This window comes from Diachasma alloeum, unplaced genomic scaffold (assembly GCF_001412515.2).
Source record: "Diachasma alloeum isolate Michigan unplaced genomic scaffold, Dall2.0 Dall_scaffold_00294, whole genome shotgun sequence".
Lineage (NCBI taxonomy): Eukaryota > Metazoa > Arthropoda > Insecta > Hymenoptera > Braconidae > Diachasma > Diachasma alloeum.
Genome location: NW_021680433.1, coordinates 1,210,278 through 1,234,708, shown reverse-complemented (window position 1 = coordinate 1,234,708; position 24,431 = coordinate 1,210,278). Strand labels below are relative to the sequence as shown.

The 24,431-nt window shown below is 38.0% G+C and overlaps 3 protein-coding genes across 3 annotated transcripts in view; 2 read left to right on the top strand and 1 right to left on the bottom strand.

The window, feature by feature from the left end:
- The first annotated feature begins 1,381 nt into the window (after nt 1-1,381).
- On the top strand, nt 1,382-6,756 carry LOC107039175 (ATP synthase mitochondrial F1 complex assembly factor 2). Its single transcript, XM_015258665.1, has 6 exons — nt 1,382-1,536; nt 1,637-1,830; nt 3,006-3,116; nt 3,190-3,370; nt 3,611-3,726; nt 6,563-6,756. The coding sequence occupies exons 1-6, from the start codon at nt 1,479-1,481 to the stop codon at nt 6,698-6,700; spliced, it is 798 nt and encodes a 265-aa protein (XP_015114151.1). The 5' UTR covers nt 1,382-1,478; the 3' UTR covers nt 6,701-6,756.
- LOC107039124 (protein eyes shut) lies at nt 6,632-16,245 on the bottom strand. Its single transcript, XM_015258595.2, has 11 exons — nt 16,199-16,245; nt 15,690-15,838; nt 15,512-15,622; nt 13,874-14,095; nt 12,675-13,798; nt 11,520-11,830; nt 10,478-10,840; nt 10,037-10,173; nt 8,513-8,935; nt 7,382-7,610; nt 6,632-7,022 (listed from the first exon to the last, which is right to left on the bottom strand). The coding sequence occupies exons 1-11, from the start codon at nt 16,228-16,230 to the stop codon at nt 6,926-6,928; spliced, it is 3,198 nt and encodes a 1,065-aa protein (XP_015114081.1). The 5' UTR covers nt 16,231-16,245; the 3' UTR covers nt 6,632-6,925.
- Nucleotides 16,246-21,127: 4,882 nt separating this feature from the next.
- The window catches only part of LOC107039174 (SET domain-containing protein SmydA-8), an 8,736-nt gene continuing 5,432 nt past the window's right edge, over nt 21,128-24,431 (top strand). The window contains exons 1-3 of the mRNA XM_015258664.2: nt 21,128-21,204; nt 22,533-23,024; nt 23,494-23,862. Of these exons, the coding sequence (XP_015114150.1) occupies nt 22,542-23,024; nt 23,494-23,862 (852 nt within the window). The 5' untranslated portion in view covers nt 21,128-21,204; nt 22,533-22,541. The remainder of the gene's footprint in view (nt 21,205-22,532; nt 23,025-23,493; nt 23,863-24,431) is intronic.

Genomic DNA, 24,431 nt, shown 5'->3' with positions numbered 1-24,431 from the left:
CATTTCAACTGAGGACAATTATCAAGCNATATCTTCAATTTTTTTAAATGATCGGTCTCCATAAAAGGACAGAATTTATTAATTTCACCGATGATATATCTGTAGCGAATTGGTAAACTAGGATAAGTGCATTTCAACTGAGGACAATTATCAAGCGATATCTCGTAAATAAAAACAGATATCGAAATTTTTATTAGAATCTTTTTTGTAGAGGGAGATGTGGGCTACAAAAAAGTTTCTGACAAAAATTTCGATATCTGTTTTTATTTACGAGATATCGCTTGATAACTGTCCTCAGTTGAAATGCACTTATCGTAGTTTACCAATTCACTACAGATATATACACGTGAAATATATATTATATATATATATATATGACGTGAAAAAAAAATTTCCCACTGAAGAATTTGAAATTATGTCACTGAAGAATTTGAAAATGCCGCGTGTTTTTTTTTGTGAATAACTTCGTGTCACATATTGACCAATCAGAATTAAGGATTAGCGGTCAGGCAGTTTCGAGATATTTCGATATAAAACAACTTCACGTTTCTTTCATCTTTAGGGTGGGTTTTCACTCGTAGCGGACAGTTAGAGATGCAAAATGACCGTCATTTTTTACATCGCGTCATATGACCAAAAAATGACGGTCATGTGACGCACAAATTTTCCAACTACAAATGATTGTCACAAATCATTTGTAACCAAATTGTTGTCGAACCATCTATATAGTTGCATAATGACGGTCATAACTAATTTCCAATTTGTGACGGTCATGAATAAAACAAAATAGTTTCATCTATATGGATGGAAAAAAAACGGGATTTCCATTTCAAAATGCGAATTAGGCCAGTACAAAAGGAATTCAACTGAAAATTGACCGAGAAAAAAATAAAGTTTCATCTATGTAGATGAAAAATGACTGTCATTTTTTCTTGACAAGTTGNTTGTCAAACCATCTAGTTGCATAATGACGGTCATAAATAATTTCCAATTTGTGACGGTCATGAATAAAATAAAATAGTTTCATCTATATGGATGGAAAAAAAAACGTGATTTCCATTTCAAAATACGGATTAGGCCAATACAAAAGGAATTCAACTGAAAATTGACCGAGAAAAAATAAAGTTTCATCTATAATGAAAAATGACTGTCATTTTTTCTTGACAAGTTGCGACGGTCACAGAAGGGGATGGGGAATTATGACACCCGTCACGAACGCCTCGTCATGTGACCGTCAATGACGGTCACATGACCGTCATATGACGGGTCATGTGACGCATTTGCATCTCTAGTCGCTGTGATTTGCGGACTGTCCGCTACGAGTGAAAACCCACCCTAACCCGAGCCGGCGGCAACACTGGTCGTGACGGCGCCATTTTCGAAACAGAATTGCTCCGAAAGATCATTTGAGAGCATTTCCACCCGCAGAATCCCAAAATGATCGCCTAAAGCCCCAAAGAGAGTGGAAAACCGTGAAAATGTGGACTTCGAAGGTCAGGCTATTCTTCCCCCGCAGCATTTCTGTCAGAAAAATGGGTAATTACGATTATTTTTTGGTGTTGGGGGCTGTGGAGGCCCTGGGGGAGAGGTTTAACCTAGAAGTTATGCTGGAAATGTTTTTTTCCGGGGGTTTTAGCTACTGTGAAGAGGTTCTACAGGAGAACTAATATTCTGGGCAGCGGGGACAGGTTCGAGATCACTTTGGACCAGAGGAAGCTGAAGACCCCCAAGGGGAATGTCTTCGAGGTGGCCAGCAAACCTCTGGCTCTGGCTGTCGCTATGGAGTGGGAGAGCCAGGAGGATACCATCAACAGGAGCAATATGCATCTGGTAATTACATTAAGGCCCGGGTGTACTATCTTTCGAACGTTATCACGATGTTTTTCTTTATCTTTCGTCATCTGAAATTGTCAATTAAGTCCTGCATCATGCAGAAGTTTTGAAAAATTATGAATGAATAATCAAAAAAAAGTAGAAAAAATTCTTAATTTCTTCAAAGAGCATTTTTAATTTATATTCAGAATAAGTGGAATAACAAGAAATTGAAAAATGTATCTGATTTACGGTGACAAATGGCGGCCTGTCACCCAATATCATGCAGGGGGAAGACTGATTTCGTAAATCTTTTCCCACACTGCACAGAGACATTTATTACGGAAAAGGCTCTTTGAAAAAAGTTGTAATATTTTGGAGAATTTTTTAATCACACTTTTATCACATAAAAATGGCAGATGACTACATACCACTGTTTTGAAAATTGAGATACCTAGCTGTCACTTCCCATGAGGAGTTAGTGGTTTGTTATCCACCATGGAAAATGACAGCTAATAGATAATTTGCCATAGCGAATCAGATATTTGTAATTTCCACTTTTTTCAACTCATGCTGAATCTCAATTAAAAACGCTCTTTGAAAAAGTTCAGAATTTTTTCAATTTTTTTAATCATTCTATCATATTTTTTGGGAATTTCTACATGATGTACGACTCAATTGACGATTTTGGATTACGAAAGATAAAAAAAATCCAGATAACATTCGAAAGATAGTACACCCGGGCCTTAAAAGAAAATATTAGGAAACATTTTTAGTAGAAAAGAAAAGAGGAATATTTCGTGGAATTTCTGTATTTTTTATTCGATAATTCACCTCGAATCCTGTCCAAGTGAAGTTTAACCCTTCCAGATCGTTTATTTGGAAAGATCATTTTATGATCTGGAAAATCATCAAAATTAGTTTCTCTCGCTCTAATTTAACATGAATGAATAATAGCCATTCAACCATCTTCATTTATTATTAATTTTTTAAAGAATTATCAATGATTTCTATTTCTTTTATCATTACATTTTGTCTATCGTAGGATCACCTTGGACATAAGGAATTCAATAAAAAATGTCCTTCGGTATTTCACCCTGAAATGCCTCATTATCGTACTCATCACATAAAAAAGTGAATCTCATTCGAATCTTTCTCCTTTCCATCACTAATTATTAATAATTTTTTTTCAGACAGCTCTCTGCAGTACTTTATTAGACAATCCCCACCAGCACAGTAGAATGGACATCGTCAACTACATCTCAAACTATCTAGAAACAGACACTGTTTTATTCCAGTCAGACGTGAGTGAAAAACGATCATCATCTCCAACTCATTTCAATAATTCACGAATTCACGAGTTAATTTATCGCCTAGGACACAGAAGAGTTATTCCAAATGCAAACGGAGAAGTGGGATCCGATAATCCAGTGGTTCTGCGACAAGTACCAGGTCGACATCACAAAGACCACCAGCATTAGCCCCCCCATCATTCCTCAACAGACCAAGGAGACTTTGACGAGGCATTTTGCTTCTTACGATTATCCAGCGTTAATAGGTAATGAAGAAATAAAACTAATATAAACTAAATAAATTACATTAATTAATATAATAAATAATAAATCATAATAAATAATAATAATTTTAGTTCACTAAATAAATATGATGAAATTAAATCAATAAATATAATCAAATAAATAATAAATAATGATAATAAAATAATAGTAAATAATGCAATGAACAGAATAAATGCTAGAATAAACAATTGGATCGAGTTGACTGAGAAAACTTGTTCTAGGGTTCATGTATGGAGTTGATGTTCTCAAGTCAGTGATTTTGATGATGGCTGTCTGCGAGAGGTTCATCAATGTGCAGAATGCTGTCAGTCTAGCTAGATTAGAGGAAGAATTTCAAGTGAGTAATTAACTTCAAATCTTGTATCATCCATCGGGGCAAAGGGGTTCATCATACAAAAATAAAATTTGTCTGGAAATAAAATGAATAATTAGCCATTTTATATGAATGATATGAGTCTATATATTCAATCTCACTCGTTAACAGGTGATTTTAGGAAGAAATATGAGAAAAAGACCTTTTTGTAGAGAATTTAATTCCCAACAAAGAATATCTCTCAAAATTCTCTTCTGAAAGCCCTCATTACCAGGATAATTTCACATTCAACATAAGATTATAAATTTTTCTGAATACTCAATGAAAGAAGGGCACGAAGAAATGAAAGAGAAAAGAGTGCGATATGTGAGTGACTGTATGTGTGAGGCAAAAAGGCAATAATCAGACTTGGAAAATTCATTAATCGATTCAATAAAAATTCAATTGATACAAAAATAAAATTATCTGGGAATACAATGAATAATTAGCCATTTTATATGAATGATATGAGTCTATATATTCAATCTCACTCTTTAACAGGTGATTTTAGGAAGAAATATGAGAAAGAGACCCTTTTTGTAGAGAATTTAATTCCCAACAAAGAATATCTCTCAACATTCTCTTCTGAAAGCCCTCATTACCAGGATAATTTCACATTCAACATAAGATTATAAATTTTCCTGAATACTCAATGAAAGAAGGGCACGAAGAAATGAAAGAGAAAAGAGTGCGATATGTGAGTGACTGTATGTGTGAGGCAAAAAGGCAATAATCAAAGACTTGGAAAATTCATTAATCGATTCAATGAAAATTCAATTGATACAAAAATAAAATTTATCTGGGAATAAAATGAATAATTAGCCATTTTATATGAATGATATGAGTCTATATATTCAATCTCACTCGTTAACAGGTGATTTTAGGAAGAAATATGAGAAAGAGACCCTTTTTGTAGAGAATTTAATTCCCAACAAAGAATATCTCTCAACATTCTCTTCTGAAAGCCCTCATTACCAGGATAATTTCACATTCAACATAAGATTATAAATTTTCCTGAATACTCGATGAAATAAGGGCACGAAGAAATGAAAGAGAAAAGAGTGCGATATGCGAGTGACTGTATGTGTGAGGCAAAAAGGCAATAATCAAAGACTTGGAAAATTCATTAATCGATTCAATGAAAATTCAATTGATACAAAAATAAAATTTATCTGGGAATAAAATGAATAATTAGCCATTTTATATGAATGATATGAGTCTATATATTCAATCTCACTCGTTAACAGGTGATTTTAGGAAGAAATATGAGAAAGAGACCCTTTTTGTAGAGAATTTAATTCCCAACAAAGAATGTCTCTCAACATTCTCTTCTGAAAGCCCTCATTACCAGGATAATTTCACATTCAACATAAGATTATAAATTTTCCTGAATACTCGATGAAATAAGGGCACGAAGAAATGAAAGAGAAAAGAGTGCGATATGCGAGTGACTGTATGTGTGAGGCAAAAAGGCAATAATCAAAGACTTGGAAAATTCATTAATCGATTCAATGAAAATTCAATTGATACAAAAATAAAATTTATCTGGGAATAAAATGAATAATTAGCCATTTTATATGAATGATATGAGTCTATATATTCAATCTCACTCGTTAACAGGTGATTTTAGGAAGAAATATGAGAAAGAGACCCTTTTTGTAGAGAATTTAATTCCCAACAAAGAATGTCTCTCAACATTCTCTTCTGAAAGCCCTCATTACCAGGATAATTTCACATTCAACATAAGATTATAAATTTTCCTGAATACTCGATGAAATAAGGGCACGAAGAAATGAAAGAGCAAAGAGTGCGATACGTGAGTGACTGCATGTGTGAGGCAAAAAGGCAATAATCAAAGACTTGGAAAATTCATTAATTGATTCAATAAAAATTCAATTGATACAAAAATAAAATTATCTGGGAATACAATGAATAATTAGCCATTTTATATGAATGATATGAGTCTATATATTCAATCTCACTCGTTAACAGGTGATTTTAGGAAGAAATATGAGAAAGAGACCTTTTTGTAGAGAATTTAATTCCCAACAAAGAATATCTCTCAACATTCTCTTCTAAAGCCCTCATTACCAGGATAATTTCACATTCAACATAAGATTATAAATTTTCCTGAATAATCAATGAAAGAAGGGCACGAAGAAATGAAAGAGCAAAGAGTGCGATACGTGACTGCATGTGTGAGGCAAAGAAGGCAATGAATCAGATCAGAAAGACCAAATAGAGACGATAGGTTTGAGATTGAGTTTATGGAACTGAGGTGTGATATGACAAGTGTTTGGAGCGAGTGACTGTTTGTAAAATAATAATGTTTATGCTAGATGGAGATTTTGGGTGATGCGTGTGGCCTGGGTGACGGAATGCAAGAGATTATTGTGGCTGACAAAGAGTATGGAGAATGAGTGTAGCTGCGAGGGAGAGAGTGCTAGGTAACGAAGAAAGTAATTAGAGTATGCTGAGATGAGAGAGTTTGGGAATGAGTCAGTGTTCGATGAGGAGAGCTAGAGACAAGATNCTTATGCTAGATGGAGATTCTGGGTGATGCGTGTGGCCTGGGTGACGGAATGCAAGAGATTATTGTGGCTGACAAAGAGTATGGAGAATGAGTGTAGCTGCGAGGGAGTGAGTGCTAGGTAACGAAGAAAGTAATTAGAGTATGCTGAGATGAGAGAGTTTGGGAATGAGTCAGTGTTCATCATTATCGATGCACAAAATCTGTGTGACTGTCATCCCTGTGATTTCATACTTCATCCAGCAGTATTTCCAATCAAATTCAATCATATTTGTTATCAACCCTTTGCAGATTTCACACTGGGGGAAAGTAGAGTGGTCCCACGACCTCAGTAAAAACGACCTCCAGGCTCGACTCTCAGCAGCTGTTTTATTCATCCACCTCAATACATCATCAGTAACATCGAAACCGAAGATGGAGAGCACGTGAATTGTAAATAATATTATAAAATCTAGACAAGTATAAAAACAGAATTATTGAACAGGTATTCGATTACTCAATTGTTCCCTAATGATTAGTATAAATTGCACTACTCCACTCTAAACGAATTAACATCCATCCACAGAGTTACTCGTGATTGTGACTTAAATCGTTCAAAAATTTATAACTCTAGTCTTTCAATGACATTGATTTCTTGATTAATTCATTTCAAATTCATATATTGAGTTTGTGGCACGAGGGGTTTGACGCAGGACATGGCTTCGATGGAATACTGCATTCGGGTCCTTCCCATTCTTTCATGCAGATGCAACTGGAATAAATAAATATATCAAATCCATTAAATCATTATCATGAAGAGAATTTCATTAAATTTCATTAAATTTGTTGATTGTGTGCTAATGAATCCATGGAATTTGATCATTTTTTCAAATGTAGATATTGTCAAGCCCTATTCATTCACATTAACTAAAATTCAATTCGTAAATCAATTTTTGGAATTTTTAAATTGTTTCAAAAATCGCTTGTCCCACGATAACTCAAAAAAATGTTCTGAATTCATTGAATGATGGCTTCAAAATCGTTTCGACGTCCCTTCGACCGAGTTCGAAGTTGTGTGCATTCATTTCGAGCTTTTTGAAGAGTAATTCTAGCGGAAAAGGGGCCCCTTACCTGTAGGTGGGACCATGATTCAAACAGACAGCTCCATTTTTACACGCATTTCTTGTGCACTCGTTCCGATGGCATTCGCCCACTCCTCGTCCACTGGCTGGACTTGATTTAGTCACGGGGAAGACCTGATTGTCTGTCTGCAGCTCCACGTCGTAAATACAACCTGCGAAGCCAGTGTGCAGGGGCAGGTCGTGTGGCAGTGTTTCGAAATTTTTGGACTTGTGTCCGCCTGCGAAAAAAGTCACGAGTAAATCTCGTCTCGAGGGATCCAAACACTTTCCCTGAACGTCGACTCGAGAATTTTTTTTTGTTAAAATTTTTAGTTGAAGTTATTGTCGTTTTTTTTAGAAAAACAATAATCCGATTAATATTTACATTAAAATATTTATTGACACATTACGTTGATGAACCAATGACCGATTTCGCTAAGAATTATTCCTATTTTATTGAAAATAGAAGAGAATCAAATTTGAGCCATTCGCAAAAAAAGTAAATGGAAGGAATTTAAATTAGAATTTTGAGGCTTTCACGACCAGCATTATTATTTATTTATCATGGCTCCCGAATGGATGTCGCATTTAGATTCAGCTTCTTGCTGACGTTTCGCATGATAAAATCGACAATTATGACTCACAGAATAATTTGTGAGTACGAATAATTCGAAAATACCGCGGGTTTTTTCAGTGACTAACTTCACGTGACTTATTGACCAATCAGAATCGAGGGATAGAGGTCAAGTGGTTTCGATATATTTCGATTTATTTCGATATATTTCGATTTATTCCGATATATTTCGATATATTTTGATTAATTTCGATATATTTCGATTTATTTCAATATATTTCGAGTTATTGCAGTTTTCTGCTTTTTGTGGTAGAGATCATGGAGATGATAATGCGCGAATGATTTTCTGACTGATGGAACGTGCGATTGTGACTTTAATATTTGCCTAATACCGAATTATATCTTTGTTACGCAAAACTTTGATATAATATGTATTGTTGCTACAATAAAAAAAAATATCGATATAAAACAACTTCAGGAAACAGATGGCAGCAGAGCGTCACCCACTCCGTGTTGCCCTGACGCCAATCAGTTCCTGAATTTCCCTAAAAAATCCCGTATTCTCACCGATATAAAGTATCGGAGAAACGTCCAATTGCGTCATAGTCCCAGCAGCTTGTCCCGTAAAATTTCCGAGACCATCGACGAAAAGCCAGGCATCCCTCCCCCTCCTGCCGACCCTCAGGAGATGAGGTCGATGAGCCTTGCTGGAGAGAGGAGTCTTGGTGAAGATCCTGCGGACCCCGGAGCCTAGGTCCCACGTGAGCATAATGAACCCCCTGACGTAAGTCACCGAAAAGTGATCTGAGATGTCACCCCCCGGGGAGCTCTGGCCCATATAAGCTATCAACGATATCTGATCGACTGAGTGAGGGAGGATTCGCATCCTGAACTCCATGCTGTCTTTTATCCCTGTATTTATCCCGTAGGCTGCGTAGGAGGAGAAACCCGGAATGAAGACGGAGAAGGAAGGCTGAACTATTGTTGATTCTGGGATAAATAAATAAGTCATTTGACTCAGTTGATGAATTAATTCGATTGCAATCAAACTGCCTTCACTTTGAACTTCACAAGTACTATTCGTAGTACTTTGATCTCAAAAGGTGATTTTTTAGTACTTTGACATTCGACTGTACTTTTGCTAGTACTTTGACCCCAAAGTACATTTTATAGTACTTTGCCCTACCAAAAGTGTACATTACTGAAAACAGATACAAAAGTACCTTTTGCGGCATTTCGGTCGCTGAAAGTACTATATAGTACTTTTATATTAAACTGCTTTTGTAGTACTTTAGCCTAAAGTACATTTGATAGTACCATCCCACAGCACACTTTGCAGTACATTAATTAAAAATGTACTTTTTGTAGCATCTTGAACTTCAAAAGTACAATTTACGGTACTTCTGCCAAGTATTTCATACAGTACTTTGACCTAAAAAGTATCATTTGTGACATTCCAACCCTTAAAAGTACTTTTTAAAAGCACATCGGCCCTCATGTGCATCACTTGACATTCAAAAGCACTTTTTATACAAGTACATTGACCTTCAAGGTACTTTTACTAGTACTTCGACTTTTAACCGTACTTTTTGTCGGATTATATATTATATATTACAGAATCTTGAACTTCAAAAGTACAATTTACGGTGCTTCTGCCAAGTATTTCATACAGTACTTTGACCTAAAAAGTATCATTTGTGATATTCCAACCCTTAAAAGTACTTTTTAAAAGCACATCGGCCCTCATGCGCATCACTTGACATTCAAAAGCACTTTTTATAAAAGTACATTGACCTTCAAGGTACTTTTACTAGTACTGCGACTTTTAAACGTACTTTTTGTAGGATTTGTGCCATTGAAAGTACTTTCTACAGTACTTCGACCTTCAAAATTACCTTTTTTAAAATAATACCTTTGGTGACAAAAATACTTTTTAAAAAAGGTACTTTGACCTTCAAAATACCTTTCTGAAAATAATAATTTGGCTGTTAAAAGTACTTTTTTGTAGTACTTTGATATTCGAATAACCTGGGTTTATCTTTAATCACCCAAAAATGATGATTAAATTAAAAAAATCATGAGAAAAATTACCTTCTTCACAACGCAGTCCATGCATTCCCAATGGACAGACACAAATGAATCCAGTACCTGGTGAACTAATGCAAGTGGCACCAAAATAACATGGATTATCATCACATGCTGTTTTCTCACACATTTCTCCAGAATATCTTGAACGATAAGGGAAAATTAGATGATAATAAATTCATTAATATTTATTTAATAAATTTATTATTCAATCATTGAATAATTCTTTTAAGCAAAAAAAAACATTTTTTCAATTAAAAGAAAACAGTTTTACATCGGAAATTGGAAAATATCAATTCATTAATTATTTAATTGAATATTTAATGAATTAATTTATCCATTCTTCCAATTTTTATAATCAAAACCGTTCGTTCTAATAAATGAATAGATTCGTTTGTCTTGAAAAATGTTTTTTTTCTCTGCATTTGTGATTCGAAATTATTTTACCCTGCGATACACTTGCAGTAGACCTTCCCATCGATATCATGACAGGATCCAAAATTCCGGCAAGGGTTCAGTAGGCACAAGAACGACGTGCACTCTTCAATTTGAAAAGTCTCTAAAGAGTCGTGAATGAAGTGCCTCTGCACGTCGTTCACCCTCAGCGCTCCCATGCAACCGATGAACCCCAGAGCAATCCTGGGGAAGTAGTGGGAGAACGCCTGGGGGATTCCCCCCAAGTGCAGTCTGACGGATCCCGGGATGTCTTCCCGCGCCGCCAGCATCTGCTCTCCACTCATCGCCATCGTTCCATTCACGAATAATTTTGCGAGGCATTTGCCTACTTTGTCTTCCACCATGTAACGAAATCTGAGAGAATTTGGGTAATGAATTTTTTGCATCATCTGTTGTTGAAAAAAATTATTTTGAAACTCATATTCAGGGAAAGGTAAAAAATCTTAACTTTCGGACAATGTTGGCTGCCAACGTTGGGGCAATGTTGGCTGCCAACGTTGGGGAAATGTTGGCTGCCAACATTGGGGCAATGCTGGGCCCATGTTGGCGGCCAACGGTAGGCTAATGTCGGGCCAATGTCGGTGGCCGACGTTGGGATAATGTTGGGCCAATATTGGCGACCAACTTTGGATTAATGTTGGCTGACGACGTTCGGGCAATGTTGAATTCAATGAATCATTGGATTCAATTTAAAATACATCGCCATAGAAATTTTATTCAGAGACAAATTTCTAAATTACTAGCAAAAATAAAATAAATATGTTGTGACGAAAGTAATTTCCCACTTCTTTTATTTGTAATGTTTTGCAATAATTTTTCTTTTCAACTCGATTTAATTTAACTTATTGGTTTATAATTTCTTTCAATTCAAAACTTTTTCTTTCGTCTCTTTCGGAGAAGTGGAGGCAAAACGGCTCATCGCGACAAATCGCGCTCAAAATTGACAAAAAAAAAGAAAAAACCAAGAAATTGATTTCATGAGAAAATCAATGCTGCCTAAAAAATTAAATTGTAATTCGGATGTCTAACTCACCTGATTTCTACATCAACGTCATGTCCATTGTTAATGGGAGTATCGATCTCCCCGAGGAGCATGGTCTGTAGACCGCAGGAGAACTGGAACTTCAACTGTCCGAACTCCACGTACAAGAGAACATACCTTTCTTCGTCGAAAAATGCGTGAAGAATAATTCCACTCTTCGATTTTGTCTTTAGCTGTAAGAAAATTTTCAACATTCCGTCGTGTTTTACGTTCACCTGCTGTCTGACGTACGATTTTCCGTTGAACGCAGCGATTTTTATGCTTGGGAAGGGACTGCAGCCGTCCAGAGCCGTGCAATTGCACTAGTAGTTGACGAAAAAAAGAAGAAAAAATAAAATTTCAGTTATAAAAGCTACATGAACAATTTTTTTTTCTGTTTTAATTAGAAAAGGCTGGGGCAAAGTGAAACGGTAGCCGATCTCGATATTTAAAGGTCAAACATCCTTGAAGGTCAAACCGGTGAGATAAATGAAATGATCAGGAGAATCAAAATTGAGCCACAAAAACAGGGGCTGTAATTTTCCTAAAACTGCCCTCACTTCGTTCTTCAAAAGTACTTTTTCAGTGCTTTAACTTTTAAAAGTAATTTTCCCAGTACTTTGATCAACAAAAATACCCTTTTTGGTACTTTGGTTAGCAAAAGTACTTTCCTACGTAATTCACCCGCAAAGTACGTTAGTACTTTGGGGTTCAAAAATACTTTGTTTAATGTTTGAGCGGTCAATCGTACTTTACTTAGTACTTCGATTTATAAAAAATTCTCTACTGAATACTTTGATCTTCAGATTACCTCGAAGTAGTACTTTTCCCAGTACTTTGGTCTTCAAACATGTTCCTTACAAGGTTTTTCTCAGTACTTTAACGTGTAAAAGTACTTTTCTCATTGACCCATATACCAAGTACATTATTACTTCCCCCCAAACGTACTTTATGTGGCGCGTTTCCATAAAAAGTACTTTTCTTAGTACTTTGATTCCCGACAATACTTTGTTCAGTACTTTGATCTTCAAATTACCTCAAAATAGAAATTTCAACTTCGTATGACCTTGACTTGTCGTAAGGGTCAAATGAAATTTCAATCGTAAATTTTCTCCTCTACTAGAAATTTTCTCTTCGACCCATTCCTTCCCAAGATAATTTACTTACACTCGTACTATTCCTCCCATCCTGCGTGCAGTTGAACGAAACTCCCCTGGTGACCTCTTCCCCCTCCAAAGTACTAACTCCCCCTTCGTAAACCTTCGTAGTACTTTCCACCGGTCTCGTCACACTGACCATTGTCACCATTCCCACCCCATCTGTCCCCCCACCACTGGATACAGTCGTCTCATCCCTACCCCCGCCGCCGCTCGTCGAAGTACTAATCACTCCACTCCTTACTGTCGTTCCCTTCGCTTCGGCTACATCAGCTGCCAAAGTACTTATTGTACTAAAAACCCCAAAAGTACTGGTGCTCGCAATAGTACTTGTACTCAATTCTCGCGCAGTCACATTACGCCCACCAGCCCAGTCATAACCCGTTGTAGTACTTTGTACCTGGAAGACAGTCGATGAAGTACCGACAGGAGTACCAACCGGTCCCAAAGTACTTGAAGTACTAAAAGTACTTTGGGTTACAAAATCAGTGGGTGTAGTTTTCCAAACACTGGCATCACTTCGTCCCTCAAAAGTACTTTTCGTTGTACTTTGACCTTCTAAGGCACTTTTCGTTGTACTTTGACCTTCTAAAGTACTTTTAGTTGTACTTTGACCCTCAAGTGTACTTTTTACAGTACTTCGACCTTCAATGGCACTTTTTCTGGTACTTCGACCTTCATACGATCTTGACGTAGTACTTTGACCTTCGAATGACCGTGTCGACGTTCCAACGTCAAAAAGTACAGTAGAAACGTGGCTAAAAGCATCTGTTGCAGGTTTTATTTCGTAACCTTGAGTCACGTTGGCACTTTTCGCAGTTGAGGTACTTGTCATTGCGGAAGTACTTGGTGGAGAGGTGCTCCAGGGGATGACCTCCTCACAGGCAGCCCCCGCATAAGGTGCGGGGCAGGAACAGGTGAAGGCATTGATGCCGTCGATGCAGGTGCCGCCATTCTGACATTTTGCAAATTTTGACTCGCAGTCGTTATAGCGTAGCTCGCAGAGGGGTCCGTGGTAGTCCGGGACGCAGTAGCAAACTGGCTGGCCGTCCTCGTGGAGGCACATGGCAGAATTGAGACAGGGATTGACGTCGCAGGAGACGACGGCCTTGTCGCAGTCCCTTCCGGTGAAGCCTTTTGGGAGGGAATTTTTGAGAGTTGAAAGGGGGTAATTGGTGTTTTGAGTGAGTAATTGGTGGGTGTAATTACCGAATAGGCAAGCGCAGGTGTAGGAGGCGGGGATGTTCAGGCAGAGCCCCCCGTTCAGGCATGGGGAGCTCAGGCACTCGTCGACGTCTTCCTCGCAGAACTCCCCCGTCCAGCCTTCCCTGCATTTGCAAATGAAGGAGTAACCGGGACCATCGACACATTCTCCTGAGTTCCTGCAGATCGTACTGTTGCATACTGAGATGTCAATCTCGCAGTAGTCACCTGAGACAATTGGGGGTTTCGTCGTTGAGACGTAAAATTTAAGGCTGAACCTGAATTCAGGAATGGGGGTGAAATCAGGTTTAGGGATCAATCTTTATCTACTTCAGATGTTAAATTTGGATCTGAATTCAGGCCCAAGTGGAACTTTATGCACACCTGAATTTAGATTCAGGTGTGCGTGAAAATTCCCGCCAGGACCTGAATTCAGGTGTGACCAAGAATTCAGATCCGGTCATCTATTGACGTGTGAATTCTACATTTAAGCCGAGAAATTAGTTGATGTGTGTACCTGAATTTATATCAGTACCTGAATTTATTTTTTGGTGGCACTTCACACATGTGCCTGATTTTAATCATTGATCTGAATTCAAGCCCGAAAGCAAATTTATGTCAGGACTTGAATTCAGGTTCGGGAATGGTGCAGTCGTGAATTTGAGCTTGGTCAAACATTGTGAACTTACATGAAGGTAGGGGCTTGAAATCAGGTTTAGGGATCAATCTTCATCTGATTCAGATGTTAAATTTGGATCTGGCCCAAGCGCAAATTAACATACAGGCCTGAATTTATATTAGAACCAGAATTCAGGTCCAATCGGAACTTTACGCACGCCTGAATTTATATTCAGGTGTGTATGTAAATTCCCATCAGGACCTGGATTCAGGTGTGACCAGGAATTCAGATCCGGCCATCTATTGACGTGTGAATGCTACATTTAAGCCGAGAAATGAGTTGATGTATCTACCTGAATTTATATCAGCACCTGAATTCAGTTTTGGTGTCACTTCACACTTGCGCCTGATTTTAATCATTGATCTGAATTCAAGTCCCAAAGCAAATTTATGTAAGGACCTGAATCCATTCCCGAACCTGAATTCAGGTGCAGTCGTGAATTCAAGCTTGATAAAACATTGTGAAGCTATATTAAGGCAGGGGCGTTAGTTGATATGACTACCTGAATTTCATTGAATTGAATTTCATGAATTTCAATTCAGGTTTGATGTTGTTCTACGCCTGCTCTTGTTTTGAAACACTGCCCTGAATTCAGATCCAGACGGGAATTTACGTATGAATTTGAATTTATGTCCAGACCTGAATTTCTATCGGGCCTGAATTCAGGCACGCCTGTGAATTCAAGACCACTCATACATTGACGTGTGAATCTGCATTTAGGCCTTCCAATGCATGTATGCGCCGACCTGAATTTATATCTGGACCTGAATTCAGGTATGGGCTTAAATTCTTGAGATCTTTTAGAATACCCAAAATATTATAAATTAGTTACGCCTTCTGATTGAAAATTTCCAATGATTCTAGGCCAAACAACTGTCCCCGATTTCGCCATCTCCGCCCCGCCTGTATTCCAATAAAAAAATCACGTTCTCTGACTTGGATAAATAATGGAAATACTCAATCACCGGAATATCCGTCTTGGCACTGACACGTGAACCCGTTGTAATCGATGCACGTTCCATTATTGAGACACGGCTGATTCATGCACTCGCTGTACTTCTGCTCGCAATTAGTTCCTGATTCGGACAAATTGGGCGTAAGTCGTCAGTGCATTATGAGAGGCAATCGGGGAAGGATAATTACCGATGAATCCTTCGGGGCACGTGCAGTTGTAAGCGGCAACGGCGTCGGTACAGGTGCCACCGTTCATGCAGGGATCCGACCAACAGTCGTCCCAGTTTATCTCGCAATTTATTCCCGTGTAACCGTCGATGCAATAACACGAGTATGAACTGTATTAAAAATTATTGGGCGAATAAAATCCAGAAAAATGAAATTAGCTAAATTTTATTTAATTTCATTTTATTTCAGGATAACTAAAGTAGAATAGAAAATATATAATTAAAGTAGTAAACATAACTTGAAGTATGATAACGAAATTCATAATTAAATTGATTACTTAATATTGAAATGGAAAAATGTCTGAGAAAATCGCAAATTCATCAATTTTTCATGAGTTTCAGCTTTAAAAATTATTTGGGAAAATTCAATTATTTAAATTATTTGAAATTATTGCAACGCACAATTTTTTAAATTTATGGAGTCATTTCTAGATTTTTAGCAATTGAAAATTTTTTTTTTATGATCTTTACCTGTTCGCGCTGTCAAGACAAATTCCATACATGCATGGATCACTCGTGCAGTTCAATGCTGCAGTCCATTTGAGGATGGAGCACAATACGGCAACGATAATCACTTGTTGCCGGAGGAATTTTATTGACCTGGGAATTTCAAACAATTTGAATGGCAAAATTATTATCTTCAATACTAATTGCACTTTCAACTGGAATTTATTCTTCTTCACCCTGACTCGAGAAAAAAACAATATGTACTTTATTTTTATTTCAACAAAAGGTTCCAAATTTTCGGAAAATAAATCCAATTTTCAGTCGATATCATCTCCCATTTATTACAAAAAAAATTGATACAAAATTTTTATAAATTGAATTTTCGACAGGAATTCTGAATTTAATCCTTCAGAAATAAAATTATTGTTTCATTTTTTTCATAAAGATTTTTAAAATATCACGCAAACTGAATTCTTCAAATGAATTCTGTAATTTCAATGACAAGACATTCCATTTTCTTGATTTTGTTTTCGGAAAAAAAAATTTTACATTATTTTTATATTTTCGGAAAAAAAAATTGTTAAATTTGCTCAAATTCAGTTTTTTCTACAAATTCTTCAATTATCAACACAATTAATCCTCAACTTTTCACCTGCAAACTTATTCATCCGAGAAATTTGAACAAAATTCGAATAATAAAATTCTGATTATCAACACTAATGTAACGTCCGCTGAAAAATCCATCAAGACATTTTTCCTGAACACTTTTCTTCATAAAATGACCCGTCATTTCATGATTTTCACCAACACATATTTGAACAGAAAGTCAAATGTAAAGATTCCAAGGGTCAGATGTAGAAATCTCAAAGGCCAATTGGGGATTTACAAGGGTTAATCAAGCAAAATGTAAATACGACACTCAACAGATTTGTTCACAAACAACAAACTGAGATTTATTATTGGAAAACCATGAAAATTCCATTCAACCATTTCAAAAATATGAAAAGAAGAATTTATCAAATGAAGGAGTAATATCAAAGAAAAAATTCAAAATTCAATTTTTTCTACAAATTATTAAGACAATTATCAACACAATTAATCTTCAACTTTTCACCCGCACCGTATTGATCCGAGAAATGCGAACAAAATTTAAATAAAAGATTCTTATCATCAAAAGTAATGTGACTTCCGCTGGAAAATCCATCAAGACATTTTTCCTGAACAATTTTCTTCATAAAATAATCCGTCATTTCATGATTTTAACCAACACGCATTTGAACAGAAAGTCAAATGTAAAGATTCCAAGGGTCAGATGTAGAAATCTGAACCCTTAATGCATGAATATGATTTGAATAATGATTATTGTTATTATTTGATAATACTAATTTCATATCGAATTAAAAAATGAATGATTTCATTAACATGTCCAAAATAATGGAAACAATTGAGATTTATTATTGGAAAACCATGAAAATTCCATTCAACCATTCCAAAAATATGAAATGAGAAATTTATGAAACGAAGAAGTAATATAAAGGAATTACGAAATGTTTGTGAATTTCACTATTAGTCGGTAGTAGGAAAAATCAACCACTGAAATCTCGATTTTTCCTCACGTTCAGTCGAGGAAAAAATAGTATTTCCTTAATTATCACGAAATAAACTGAATTTTTTATAAATCTCTTCACAAACTCTTCTGAAATAAAATTATGAACTCAATAAACCACTCATAAAAATTGAAAAAAAACTGAATTCTTCTCATAAATTCTTCAATTTCAGTCTTGAACCGTTTTCATTCCCTAAAAAATTGAATTAAAATCGTCAAAAATTTAATCTTTCCCCTAAATTCAAAAATTCAATTTATCATCGACTGAAAATTTTCCATTATCCCCAGAATTTATTCATAACATTTCGTCGAATCCCTTTCGAATATGATTTCAATACACATTTATGTGATCGCGGTACCCAGAGGTCAAAGACATAAAAAAAACCGCAAACACCTGAAGATAAAATCTCCAGTCAACCGCAATGCTCGACAAACTACTTCATAAAGTGCGAAAAAAAAAATAAAATCGATGTAAAGTGGAAAGCCCCCGATTTCCGTGGAATTTACCTTAACGTCATACTGGCGCGCGTTAAAATGAAAAGCCGACTGAATGAGTATGTACAGAGGCCGGTATATACACTGGTAGACCCGTTTCACCCGTGTGTATCTATGACAACTTGTAAACAACAAAGGGTAGTTTTTCTGGCGGGTGGACATACGCCTGCGTGCCATCACGCTCGATAGATGATTCTCATCAATAGTGATATCTCGGATTAATGATGAAGGATGTTTATTCATTTTCCAAAATCTAATTTTTCGGACATTTCTGAAAAATTCTGATATCTCTCTATATAATAAAAAAATAAGCCCAAAAATTCAGGCGACGCTCAAAATTCAGGCGACGCTTGACCCGGCCCTGTGGCGACAGATCGGCCCTGGGGCGTCACTGATGCGGCCCTGGGGCGACACTGATCCGACCGTGGGGCGACACAGATATGGTCCTGGGGCCGACCTGACGTGATCCGAGTCAACCCGACGTGACCCGAGCCGACGTGACCCCAACCGACCTGATGTGACCCGATGTGACTCAAGCCAACCCAATCCTGACAGGTCACAGGGTGATTTTATATATCTCTCTATATAATAAAAAAATAAGGGCAAAATTTAAGACAATTCAGGCGACGCAAAAATTCAGGCGAGGCAAAAATTCAGGCGACGCCTAAAGGTGGGGGGGGGTGGTCAGGGGGTGCCCAAGGTCGGGGGGGTTAGAAGGGAGGAGGGTGTCCCAGGGTCAAACGCGGTGGGGGGGCTGACAGTTGGATTGGGGGGAGCGAGCGAAGCGAGCGGGGGGCGAACCCCCCCGGGGTTGGCGAGCGAAGCGAGCAGGGGGCGAAGCCCCCTAGTTTTAAATAAATAAAATGAAAAATTAATGAATAAAATAAAAAATCTGACGGTAAACAGACACCAATTAGAGCTGTTCATGACTGTTATCAAGTAGTTGCGCATGAGGAGATCAAAAGATGAACCTTTTGTCTTCATATCTCTCTATAGTATGAAAAGGCAAATCGACTTCTGGTGATAAAAACTTGGTACTCGAAATTAAGACTCTAAAATTAAGGGTCACGAGGGCCATGAGGGTCAAAATAAGGATTATGAGGTTCAGAATCAGGGTCACGAGTATCATGACGGTCAGATTAAGGGTCACAAAGGTGAAATTAAGAGTTATGAGGGTCAGAAAAAAGGTCACGAGGGTCAGATAAAGGTCACAAGGGTCAAAATAAGGGTCCGAATGCGGGTGACAAGGATCAGATTAAAGGTTATATGGGTGAAATTAAGGGTCACAAGATTAAAAGTCAAAAGAGTCAGATTAAGGGCCCAAATAAGGGTAGCAAGAATCAGATTAAGGGTCTATATAACTCACAAGGTCAAGAATAGGATTCACGAGGGTCAGATTAAAGGTCACAAGGATCCGATTAAGGGTCAAAATAAGGGTCTAAATAAGGTTCACAAATTAAGGGTCGCAAGATTGAAAGTAAAAACGGTCAGATTAAGGGCCCAAATAAGGGTAACAAGGGTCAGATTGAGAGTCTAAGTAAGTTTCACAAGGTTAAGAATAAGGGTCACGAGGGTCAGATTAAAGGTCACAAGGCTCCGATTAAGGGTCAAAATAGGGGTCCAAATAAGGTTCACAAGGATCAGATTAAAGGTTATATGGGTCAAATTAAGGGTCACAAGATTAAAAGTCAAAAGAGTCAGAATAAGGGCACAAATAAGGGTAACAAGGGTAAGATTAAGGGTCTAAATAAATCTTACAAGGTTAAGAATAAGGGTCACGAGGGTCAGATTGAAGGTCACAAGGATCCGGTTAAAAGTCAAAATAACGATCCAAATAAGGGCCACAAGGATCAGATTAAAGGTTATATGGGGCAAATTAAGGGTCACAAGATTAAAATTCAAAAGGGTCAGATTAAGGGTCTAAATAAGTCTCACAAGGTCAAATATAAGGGTCACGAGGATCAGATTAAAGGGCGCAAGGGTCCGATTAAGTGTCAAAATAAGGGTCACAAGATTAAAAGTCAAAATGGTCAGATTAAGGGCCCAAATAAGGGTAACAAGGGTCAAATTAAAGGTCTTATCTGAATAAGTCTCACAAGGTTGAAATTAAGGTTCCAAATAAGGGCCAGAAACACCAGGGTCGAAAAAAGAGCTACGAGGGTTATAATGAGGGTCACGAGGATCCATACGGGTCACAAGGGTCAGATTAAGGATTACAATGGTCAGATTGAGGGTCCAAATAAGGGTCATGCGGGTTAGAAACTAACGGTCATAAGGGTCAAAATAAGGGTCTCGGTATTTCTCTATATGATAAAAATCCAAATCGATTTCTGGTGATGAAAATTTGGTAATCGAAATTAAGGCTCCAATATTAAAGGTTAAAATAGGGGTCTCGAGGGTCACGAGGGTCAGATTAATCCTCGATCGGTCGCCTCATGGCACGAGCGCCGTTCTGTCTCGATTTTTATTTTTTACTGAGAAAATTGGAATTTCTACTTTCAACCATGTCAAACATTCTATTTCTTCATCTCCATCACCAGCCCAATCACCTCCCGCGATTTTCCATCCGACTAAAATTAACGTTTTAAATCCTCGATATAAAACGTTAATTTTTTTATACACCTTTTTTTGTTTGTAAATAATTGTGAATATCTGTAAATATGCACTTTTGAACGAAAACATGATTGAACAAAAAAAATTCTATCCGACTCGGATTGAATCAGTCCAGTCTCCATCTTATTAAATATATAAATAAAAGTGTCGACGGGAGGAAAAGGTGTCGGGGCCTCTCGCGCAGTCTATTTCGAACCCCAGATGCATGTAGTCAAATAGGCAGTGGAGTTCTGATCTAATTACGCGCTCGTCTTTTTCTCGCGACTCTGAGAAGCAATCACAACTTGATCATTCACTGTCGCAATTATCCTTGATTGTAAGTAGAAAACAAGCCCAAACAAGTAATCAATCATGCGAAACACTAAAAAATTAGGACTGATTAAATAATGAAACATCTTCTGAACGAATCGATAAAATTTTCTCTCCAAAAACTCTAAAATTAGAAGGCTAAATGGTGTAGAATCCCTACTGTAATTATCGATCCTCCCCAAAACAAGGAAAAAATTTCTGAATTGTGTAATAGTTAAGTAGGGAAGCGGTGAAACGATTTAAGTCGACTTAAATGGTTTAATGCCGCAATGTGTGGAAAGTGAAATTTTGCGCCCGCGGGGCGTGCGTAAAATGTCACTTGACACACGAGTGATGAAAAAATACTTTTCCCACGGGTGTCTCTCTATATTATAAAAATCCAAATCGATTTCTGGTGATAAAAATTTGGTAGTCCAAATTAAGACTCCAAAATAAGGGTCACGAAGGTCAAAATAAGGGTCATGAGGTTCAGAATATGAGTCACGAGGGTTGGAATAAGGGTCACGAGGGTCAAAATAAGGGTCACGAGGGTTACGATAAGGGTCACGCGGGTTAGATTAAAGGTCATGTAGGTCAGAATATGGGTCATGGGGGTCAGAATAAGGGCCGCGACGGTCAGAATAAGGGTCACGAGGGTCAGGGGAAGGGTCACGCGGGTTAGATTAAAGGTCATGTAGGTCAGAATATGGGTCATGGGGGTCAGAATAAGGGCCGCGACGGTCAGAATAAGGGTCACGAGGGTCAGGGGAAGGGTCACGCGGGTTAGATTAAAGGTCATGTAGGTCAGAATATGGGTCACGAGGATTGGAATAAGGGTCACGAGGGTCAGAATAAGGGCCGCGAGGTTTAGATTAACGGTCATGTGGGTCAGAGTATGGGTCACGAGGGTGAAAATAAGAGTCATGAGGTTCAGAATAAATGTCATGGAGGTCAAAATAAGGGTCACGAGGGACAAAATAAGGGTCACTGAGTTAGATTAAAGGTTATGTAGGTCAGAATATCAGTCACGAGGGTCAGATTAAGGGTTACAAGGGTCTAAATAGTTGTCACAAGGGTCAGATTAAGACTCATATGGGTCAGATTAAGGGTCACAAGATTAAGGGTCAGACTGAGGGTCCACATAAAGGTAACAAGGGTCAGAATAAGGATCACGTGGGGATCGTACGAAGGTCATATGTAGGTAATATAAGGGTTGGCGAGCAGAGCGAGCAGGGTGCGAAAAGTGGGATTTTGCGCACGCGGAGCGTGCGTAAAATGTCACTTTACGCACAAGTGATGGAAAAGCCGTTTTACCGCTTCACTACTGAATCAAAAACCTCGGTAATTCCCCCCTAGTTCCTAAAAATGGATGATCCTGAGAGAATGGAGCACCTCATCCGTCGCCACCTGTCCTCCCACGGTCTCCCAGCCTCGGAGGACCAGCCCTGGTGCGTCAGATCCTCAAAATTGAACGGGCGCGGTCTCTTCGCCGCCCGGGACATCAAACAGGGCGAGGAGATAGTGCTCGACGCTCCGGTCATCCTCGGCCCCAGGTGCTACGACAAACACCCCCCCATGTGCGTCAACTGCCACAAAACGGGCGTCACCCTCTTCCCCTGCGACCGGGGCTGCGGCCTTCCCGTTTGCTCCGACACGTGCGAAAATGCGAGAGAACACGTGGAGAGGGAGTGCGAAACACTGAAAAAGTGGAGACCTAACTGCGGGTCCATGTTCTCCAAGGAACTCCTGATGTCGGTACTTCCGGTTCGTTCACTAGCTCTTGGGGACGAGGATAAGGAACTCATAGTGGCGATGAAGGGTCACAAGGGGCCACTTCATGGTAGAGAGGTGAAATTTCAATTTTTTAGTGCAAAATCAATTTTTTTTATTAAAAAAAGGACAAAAATGACCATTTCACATTCACTTCATTCACAAAATTCTTTTTCTCAAGAACTAGGGGAAATAGATCGATTCAATTTTTTTCATCCGAAAGCTGAAACATTTTACGATTCCACCCCCTAGTTATGAACCCATTTTACCTCGTAATTTTCTAAGATCTTAGAAAAACGAATTTTTGGAGCTTGAAAACGATTTCTGTGATATTGGCAGAGGTACTGGGGTAAAATGGGTTCATGATCAGGGGTTGGAATCGGAAATTTTTCTAGCTCTCGACAGAGACCATTTTTATTCTCCTCTCATTATTAATTTTCAAATGAGAGAATGACATCAATTAAATGGAATGAAAAAATCGATGAAAACTTGATGAAATTGAAAGAAAGGAACGAAAGAAGATGAATAAATAATAATAAATAATTAGATAGACTTATTGAAAGGGAATTTGGATGGAGGGATAGACCCCATGGAGGAGGAGTTTATGCTGAAGGTCTGCAGAGTGATGGATACGAATGCAATGGAGACAGGAACTCTCGCTGACGATTCGAGAGCGATAAGTTTGAGGGCTCTTTACCCCATCGGGGCGATGCAGAACCACTCGTGCACCCCTAACACCCGTCATTACTTCAAGGCTAATGACGTGATGAGCCTTTGCGCTACTGTGAAGATCAAGGAGGGCGAGGAGCTGACGATGACGTACATCAGCCCCCTCTGGGACACTTTCATCAGGAGGAGATATCTTATGATGTCGAAGCACTTTGAGTGCAGGTGCCGAAGGTGTTCGGATCCTTCCGTAAGTGTGTTCTGTTTCAATTGAGTCTTTATATACCCCGACAAAAATATAGCCCGACAAGCACAAAAATTCAGTGGAGTTACCGAAAATCTAGGGAGTAACATGTTATAACTCGGAGGATCATAATTCCCCCCATAAATCTGAAGCGCTGGACATTTCTGTCTTAAGATACTGGCGTACTCCTCGAAAACTCTCTTGTATCCGCGGGAGTAGCTGAAAAAACAATTCCAAGATTAATAAACAAATCAGTCCTGAATTGATAAAACAGGAAAAGTCAATTTCACTTCAGAACAGATCAGTTTTTGTCGATTATCTGGGAATCCAAGAGAGATATCGAAATTTTTGTAGGAACCTCTTTTACGGAGCTGAGTGAGATCTACAAAAATGGTCCTTATCAAAATTTCGATATCTCCCTTCAATTCCGAGATATTCTCCGCTCGCTTGAGACACCGTAGCGTTCAGACGTATTTGTCAAGTGCTCTGTGCGGTATATAGTCAAATGGAGGTATTCCTCATTTTACATATCCGAGTGCGAATTAAATAAATACCATCAATTATAGTCATTTTTC